The 8,875-nt window shown below is 42.9% G+C and overlaps 1 protein-coding gene across 1 annotated transcript; it reads right to left on the reverse strand.

Annotated features, from left to right (window-relative positions):
• Positions 1-721: 721 nt before the first annotated feature.
• Positions 722-8,592, reverse strand: LOC135370902 (nuclear pore complex protein Nup85-like). Its single transcript, XM_064604808.1, has 22 exons — positions 8,448-8,592; positions 8,182-8,287; positions 7,996-8,103; positions 7,558-7,618; positions 7,426-7,487; positions 7,297-7,340; positions 6,828-6,897; positions 6,605-6,729; positions 6,198-6,317; positions 6,019-6,141; positions 5,635-5,672; positions 5,144-5,237; positions 4,964-5,067; positions 4,673-4,756; positions 4,413-4,478; positions 4,257-4,307; positions 3,756-3,856; positions 2,896-2,981; positions 2,655-2,686; positions 2,396-2,587; positions 969-1,119; positions 722-894 (listed from the first exon to the last, which is right to left on the reverse strand). The coding sequence occupies exons 1-22, from the start codon at positions 8,481-8,483 to the stop codon at positions 799-801; spliced, it is 1,950 nt and encodes a 649-aa protein (XP_064460878.1). The 5' UTR covers positions 8,484-8,592; the 3' UTR covers positions 722-798.
• Between the last annotated feature and the right edge of the window lie 283 nt (positions 8,593-8,875).

An 8,875-nucleotide genomic window follows, 5' to 3' on the forward strand; every position in this document is an offset into this window, starting at 1 on the left:
TAGGGAAACGAAAACCGAAACCAAATCAAACTCATTGCGAAAACTCGTTTCTTTAGACGATTTTGTTTTCCCAAGCATCCCCGACGTGCTCCCATGGCTTTACTGTAAATGTCGGCACAGACTCCGCATTAGAAAATTGAGAGGAAAAAAAAAAAAAAAAAAAGAAAGAGGAGAGAAAAAAAAACCGTTCACTTTGAATATTCTACATTTGTCCATAAGAAGCGCGTATTAGAACATGGGGACACAATTTATGACCAATCCCCACATTTTCTTCCAGTACAATATCACTGTTCCTTCAGCAACACTCTCTGAAAAAAAAAAAAAAAAAAAAAGTGACACAGCAGGATTTCCCAGGTAAAACTTGGGCATGAGGTCTAACATTTAGTATGTGCTGTGGCTTGTATATGACTGCTATGAGCTTTTACTTGGTGGAAGCTAGTTTCTCCCAAGTATATTGGCAGAATTGCATCACAATACTCCACAAAATCATTTGGAGGTCCTTCAATAATGAAATAAGCTCCCATTTTTTTAGCACTATTTAGCGGTATAGTATGGGGTCTGCAAGACATTTTATAGAAATTTTACATCATGCAGTCAGAGGGGACAGCATCAAGGATGGCCACATTACTATGCTCAGGACATGTTACAGACCTCTTCATTATCGCTTGGCAAATTCGAATTCCCGCAAGGACAAATACGTCTCTGTGAAAAGCTGCTAAGCTAAATTTGAAAGGTGTCAGTTTTATTCTAAATGTAGTATTGCATGTACACATGAGATGAATGCACTGTTGTTCGCAATCACACGCTTGTGCAGCTTCCTTCTTGAATAAATGCTTGCGCAAGGTTTTCAGCCAATAGAAGCCTTGCACACCGCTCTTCTTCTTCAGTCCATGGCTAATCGAGAAAAAACAAAATAATACCAAACGTTGACAATAAGCGCTGCAAAGCATAGAAGACAAGTGTTGTACCTGTTGTTGCGTAGTATGGCTTATCTTTCGGACACTGCGCGACACCGTTTCCAAACATCCCTCCAGCTGTAAAATTTGGGTTTCATCTAGGACAAGATCTTGAGAGTCTTGAAGGAGGGCTGACGCATCACGTATGAGTACAGGCCAGAAACTAAAAGAAGAAGAAAAAAAAGGCACTGCTTATATTATATTATTTCTTTTCAAGTTCTACAAGGTGCTACACTTTCTCTCTCGACCGTGGACGACAAAATATACGTTGGAGTTGTTGGCTGCCTCATGGAGCAGTGAGCTTGTAACGCTCATGTTACGATTTTCTTGATCTGGTGATGACAAAAAAATTGCACTCAGACTGAGGCACTCTAGTGTCAGTGTCTTGAGCCTCCAACCTATTGCCTTATTCCAGATATGAGCTATGTCTAGGGCTCCGACTTTTTGGAGTTTTCATCTGGCAAAACTTGGGGGAGCGTTTACTGAAGTTTTCAATATCTGAAAAATTTGGTGTTTTTCAGACGTTCCATTCTTTGAAACCTCTAAAAACTCCAGAAATTAAAACCTCTGGTAAACGACCCCCAATTTTTGTCAAGCGAAGACACCACAAAGTCACAGCCGTACTTATGCATAGGGTCTGACTTTTCCAGGTTAAATGCCTTCCTTGGATTCGGGACGAAGAAATTGGGTGATATTGTAATATCTCCAATTCGGGGTGAAAACAGGTGCTATCGGGTCTTTCTCTTTCTCTCCAGCAAGCTGCCTGCAGTTGAAGTGCATACATTGGTCAAACCTACATACCTCACCATTTATAGCGACAAGCACCATAATGTTGCAACATTAAGTGTGCTTCACATAGTTTACTGTTGCACTTAAATAATATACAGGGCAAGGGCAGATTTAAGGGTCTGTCATGGGGGGTCTTAAGGAAATTTCGTGCTTTGCGGCACAGCATCATCCAGGAGATAGGGTTTTTACATAGGGAACACAGGCGTATGGGGGGCGGGGGGAGGTCGCACCCCTTAAATCCGCCCCTGATACAGGGTGTCCGAGCCAACGTGCATCAGGGTAAAAAAAAAAAAAAATGCAGCGCATCATAAGTGAATGAAAACTTCAGAATATTGTGCGGGGAGTTGCATGTTCTAATCGCTTGTATTTTTTATGGTGCATGATTAATTAATTATGTGCAATTAATTAGCTAACTTTTTATAATCACCTGCATTTTTATGGTGGCTGATTAATTAATTAATTATGTGCCATTAATTAGCTAACTTTTTAATTATTCGTCTTATAGCCATGATATGAATCGGAAAGTTGTAGAGAGTGTCGAGATACAATCGTGATTGGAATTTAGGGAGAATTCGGGTTTAATCCAAAAAAGTCACACCTCACTTATATACCCCACACAAATATCCGTAGTGTACAGGGAGCATCCTTACAAGCAGGGAGCAAGCTCAGACTCGATGAGTGCCACAAGAAGTTTAGCGGCCCGTTTACTGTCCGTTTCCTGGTGGTACTCGCGATACTTTGCCAGGAAAGTAAGGCGATCACTGAGGAGCATTTCTTCTCCCAAATTTTCCAGAATGTCGCAACAAGAAAACTCTCGCTGCTGGGCGTATTCGAGAAGAAGCCTAGAGAAAATGGGAAAATTACTCTTTTCACCACACTTGGAGAAAAGCATCTGAAACACGATCATACTTGTCTGCCAGTCTTGATGTCAGTGTGGTGTCCTGTAAGCAAAGGTTCCCTCTTAGGAACTTGACACAATGGAATGCACAAGTTTAAAGAAAATAAAGAGATTCAATTAAACAGTGCAGTTGTGCAATTCAATTGTGCATTTGTTTGCAGTTATTATTTGCTCGTATTTCAACTCGTGGCATGGACTGTGTCATTTACAAGCACAAGAAATTGTGAAAACAGGTAAATAGCATTTAAGCACCTTGCAATGGATAGCCCATGTGAGTGCAGCTCCCAGCTGATCCTGACTCTGTAGACGTGTGGCCATGACGTGGCAGATGCTTTCAGCTGCAAATTGTATGGTTCCTTGTGAGGTATTTCTCATAGTTTCTTGGGTAACAAATTTGAGCTATGTTGTAGTGTATTATATTTTTGTGCTAATCACTGGCTGTTTTCAGCTAAAATGTCCAGACACAGTGTATTCACAGGAACAACATAAACAGAAGCAATGCCGCCCATGGAATATTCTAGCGTAAGAAAGAATGAAGTGGAAGTTCAGCCGCCTCCCCCCACCATGTTGAGCATTCACGCGGCACCAGAATAATCGGAAGTGGCGTACTGCACAGGTAGCAGACGACACTATCAGCCTTGTCGTCTGCTACGGAATATGTTGTGGCTGAGCTGCAGGATATTTGCCATGGGAAGAAGAGTACGAACAGACATGACGTGGAGTGCTCATGCGGCAGTAGAGAGTTGTTACACTTTGCAGATCTTCCCCTGGAATATTCTGTGGAATGTCGTTTGCGGGGATACACGGATAGTACGGGATCCGAAATGAAACTCAAGAGCAGATGAGCCATGAGTTGTGAGCAAAGTGCCCATCGTCATTTGCATAAAATTTAGCTCCTCCAAACATATATGGAACTGTATGTATCCATGTGCAAAGGAGTGGGAGAAGGAGGTCTTCCGTATCTAGGTGGTGTTAGCGGGACAGGGTACGGATAAGAGAAGCCCGGATATAAAGAGGGTCGGCTGCATATGCAGAATGACCACACGGCAACGTGCTGTAGAAAATTCGTTATTTCGGAACCCTACAAGCATGTAGCACTCTGACAGACGTACCTGTTGACCACATTTCTCTCTGCTCAGCAATGTTGACTATTTTTAGGGCTTCGGCTTGCGTTTTAAATGGTATGTGTTCAAGGTAGACTTCCAGGTGAGGTCTGAGACAGGAAAGATTCCCTTTTTACAATATTGCAGAAAGGCAACTATAGTAGACTCTCATTAATTCAAACGCCAGGGGACCACAGACCTTTGTCAGAATTACAGCACACTCATCTAAATATATGTTAGAAAACGAAGTTATGGTTTGCTATATGGATAGCTGTATACGTAAAGCAGTTATTAACCAAGTTTATTAATTCAGCAGACTACAAATATAGAGGTATTGCCATTTGTATTAAGCGGCTGTTCAATGCATTGGTAACGTAGCATGGTAAACAAAAATTTGTAGTCTGTTTGAATTAACTAAAAGTATGAAATACCCGAGTTTGAAGTAACGAAGAGCCTACTGTACGTCACTGCTAAAAGGAACAACAAAAAAGCCTCGTTGAGCCTACACACCTGCCTTGTCGAGGACAGTGGTCCAAATAATCGACTCCAACCTGCCACAGACTGAAAAAGATATCAGTGTTCACTGCGATTAAAGTTCGATACTTGTCTGCTTGGTTCGGTCGAGATTCAGAAAAAAGAAAGAAAAAAAGAAAAAGAAACACTCACCTGTGGTGGGACATTAAAGAGGAGACATATTCCAAGATTATGTGTTCTCGCAGCGGAGCTGCATAGCTGCGTGGGAAAGAAGCAAATAATGTGTCACGGATTTGAAAACATGGGGTCTTATAATAGCTCCTTCGCAACACAACTAAAAATTACAGTGGTTCCAGAAAATAATAATCACGTACAATATTCAGTGTTTTCACGCGTGATTTCTCTTGCATTCTTCGAAGCCACTGCATAAATTGCAAAAGAGAAGCACTCACTCGACTTTGTGAACCTCCAATTGTCCTCCGTGAAAGAGGAGGTCTGCCAAGTGGGCCGAAAACCACCAGTTGTCCAGAAATAGACTAGAAAAGAAATCCAGCGCTGTCACTGTGTTGCGCTGCCTCCAAGCCGCAACACACCGAGAGTCCTGTCGTAGTCCCCCAGTGCAGGCACTGTGAGTGTACCTGCCTTGGTGCAGGTTTCCCCACTGTGCCTGCATTACAGGAAGACGACAGGATTCTCGGCGTAATCAAATTAGTCGTCTTATGGGTGCACTACACTGGTCTTACCTTGACTCCCGTAGCACTTGCTGAAGATCCAGCCTGAATAGGGACAAGAGGACTCCGTCCAACAGTCCTGCGGACTTTGTACCTCCGAACAGCGCGACACATTCCTTGATGGAAACAAATTTTGTTATTGCTCTCAAAGCATTGCATCTCAAGGTAGAAATTGAGAGGAAATTAACACACCTCTGCCATGGCTCCAAGTTCATGAATCTGTACAACAGGCTCTGTGTAAGTCAGCTTTGCGACGAGGTAATGGTACCATGAATCAAACAGATCGCTAGAAAAAATGCAAGAATGTTAAAGTGTGCAATATAAAACAACAGTTATGGCTTGTAAAGGCTATTTCGAGCACACTGGGTACAAACATTAGGCGTGTTTCAGGTAATCGGTTCACTCTGGCCAAATAGTGGCATATTACAGATTTCCGAGCCATTTGAGGCATTTCTCATTAAATCAGGTACTTATGTCGTGTTGTGTTCAGTAATGAAAGCAATCTTTGAGATACATCTGTTCAGGTTTACAAATTTTATGCGTCATTTGTAGTGCACTTATGCCGGGACATCTCTGGTCTCAGCAGATATCCCCACAGAGGTGTAATGCCGTATGGTAAATGTAAGTATGTAACTGCCGGAAAAATGCAATTCATAACAATTCAACGTTAAAGGAACACATACCGTATTTCATAAAAGGTTGCCTCATCTCCTAGTAGAATCTGGAACCATATATAATTCAAGCAACTGAGAACAGCATTGTTGTGCATTGCAAGTTACGGGTGCTTCGCCAGTGGTTTATCCAGAATCCCAAGCACCGAGAGGTGTTGAAAATGTTTTTTTTTTGTTTGGTGGGGGCAGGGGGTGTCATTATCATAGTTACGTCATTACAGCTTAACATATCATTACCGACATTCGTCTAAAGCTGAAATCGCAAGGGCACCCCCTGTAGGGGTACACAGGTGCAAAAGGTTAGGGGTGTCACTGAACATTGGGGGGGTCTGGATAAATTACTGTGTGCTTCACCCAGTGCTAAAACATGGAAGCGCATTTCTCCAGCGGAATTACCCTGCAGACTTTCTCGAGTTCTGTCAAAAGGGAGAATTCCCCATTCTGCAAGCGTATCTGGCACTCCTTTTGCCACCCTTGGAACCACACTTGAAGGTCCATCGTGGAAGTCTGCTGCGAGCCCTGTGCCACGGACACAAGTTACCAAAAGCGTCTTGCCTCGATGGTAACGTGCTCACCTGCGGAGCTGCTTCTAACAGCTGGTCAAGGGCTACAAAATCGTCACGGCCTGACTGAGGATGGCACCTGAGCAGCTTTCTTGCCTCATCCAAACGTGCTTGGGCCACCAACAAGTACACCTGAAAGAGGGTGTGGTAGTGCTCCAATGGGTAACAACGTGAAGGACGCACTACGCATTGCACAGCCAATTACTACAATTACTAGTCCACAGCCGCGTGGGATATTTTGGCCCCGTCTTCGCCAGTAGACATGCCTTATGTTTTACCTGGCACATTACTATTTGGTATAGGGACAGTTCCAGCTCGCTGCAACACAGCGTCTTTAGTCTTTGTGACTCCGCTGTTCAAGACATGCACCCATGTCTCTGTGAAGTATTGTGTGCATCACTAAGGCAGAAAACACTCACCATGTTCCAGTACTCGGAGGATTTGTGAACTTCTTCCTCGGAAAGAATGTCTCTGATCTTTGATGCAGTTGGTTCGGACATGTGGCACACTGCCCAATACTGAAGCTGGGATAATAAAGCTGTACCTGTAAAGTGCGTATGTAAAAACATATCAATTTAGAAAAAAAAGAAAGAAAAGAAAACAGCCAGTCAAAAGTTGGATGTTTGAGAGAAAAATTTCTACCTGGCTGCACGTCGACAAAAAGAATCTCACAGAGATGCCATGCCAGCTCAATGTGGTGGAGCAGCTCACTCTGTAGAAATTACAGGTTTTCAGCACATTTCCACAATGACATAAGTGGCATTCTCGTCGAGAATTCTTGTTGTGTCGTCCTTCTTCCCTCCTCGTCTCAGGTTCCGCCTCTCTCACTACTCAATTTAATCCGAACTCCAGCATTCATGACGTGTGAAGTCACAAATGAAAAATTACAATGGCTCCAATCGGGATGATTTTTTTTTGTCACAAAAACTCCACTGTACATTATAACATGATGATATTTGACTACAGCTGGGAATTATTCGATTTTGTGACTATTTTCCTTGATGCCGCACATGACTCGTGTCTTTTTATTACTACTGCTGAGAATTCTGACATTTCGTGACTCTTTCCACAATAATAACTACGGGTCAACGTCTCAAGATTCGACAAGTACCTTTCTTTGATAATCAGCTCTCGCGTCACTATCATTTGCAGCATCTGCAAGGTAAGGGGACAACAGTATGAGTTCAATACGAAAGGTGTCTGTACTAACTAACTACGAAGGTAGATGAGAGCAGCATACCCATACAACTCTCTATGCATCCATGCAAGATTGCTCGATAACCTCGACTGATTTTGACTAACCTGAAGAGGAAGTAAGGAAATAACAGTATCGTCAAAAATGCAACGCTATGAAGAACAAAGTCCGACATACTGCCTATAAGCGTTGTCTTGCTGCGAAGCAGACGCAGACTTCTGTAGCAGCAGGAAGACACCTGTATTGTATAATTTGTTAGCACTTGCATCAACAAAATGTGCAACAGCCTCTAAAACAAAAGCTGTAAATGAGTATTTTTAAGTTCATGTCAGAACTTTACATCCAGCATCTGACAGGTGCCACCTGCTGCTGCCAATGGTAGCTGTAGTTTATAAGGTGCACATTCTTTTTTCTTTTGTGTGTGTCACTGAAAGAAGTATCTTCCTGAAGGTAAATGTCCTCCTAGAGCCCAGGGCATACATCAACATGTCTGACACCACTCTGCTGAGTATCACAATCGTTTACCTTTGATTCTAAGGTGTTTGTTGCCTCTCTCAGAATTCGCGAATATTAACTTGGTTGATTGAAAACAGCTTGACCGAAGCTAAGACTTACCGCAAGACTCATTTGCCAACTTCCTTGTCACTGGGCAGTCCAATGATGCGCCCCAAGCAACTTGGTGTGGCCCATACACATCATGTTTCGATGTACCACGGGGTGTACCTAAACCGCAGAGACAACAGAAGGAATTGTACTTTAATTTCGCGAGGCATATCCATCACTATTTGCATTATTTATTACCTGTGTGCTTTTGATAACCTTTGGGAGTGGGGTACACAAGCAGAGAACTTCCAATGCCCAAGGTGCATCCTATATTTGCTGATGCAAACGCTGGGTCGTGAATTGCCTGAGCAAAAATGCCACCTTTAATATTTCTCTCACCAACATGTCACAGACATTCATGCACTGATTACTACAACAAGCATAACAACGTGCGATACAAACACAATCTTTAGCAGCGCTATAAAAAAGCATTTGCGCAGCAATCTTAGTAATTCGCAACAAACCTTCACTAAAGCTTCGCCTTTCGTACCTAGGAGCATTGCTGAAAATTAATTGAGTGCGCTATGCAACTGGGAACATTGCACAAAACACAGCAGAACACGCGAATTTCGGATTTTGGCACTACAAAGTTACAATGTTGCCAACGCAAGGTGACGACTACCGTCATGCGGGAGCCTTGCAGACAAAAACACAAAGCAACAGATGTATTGGCGCAGTCATCTCATACGCTTTAACTTGCGGCAAGAAAGTTGCGGATACCTCACTGACTTGAATCCGTGAAGCTATGTGACCTCGTTGTAACGTTAAATAGATACCGAAACCGAAACAAAACAACTTGCGATTGGGACAGAGCATTCGAACGTGATTCGAACTACATGCATGGGTCAAACAACGAAAGCACAGCACCGCTGCAGTTGTGCGCTCTAGTTGC

This window comes from Ornithodoros turicata, chromosome 10 (genome assembly GCF_037126465.1).
Source record: "Ornithodoros turicata isolate Travis chromosome 10, ASM3712646v1, whole genome shotgun sequence".
Taxonomy (NCBI): domain Eukaryota; kingdom Metazoa; phylum Arthropoda; class Arachnida; order Ixodida; family Argasidae; genus Ornithodoros; species Ornithodoros turicata.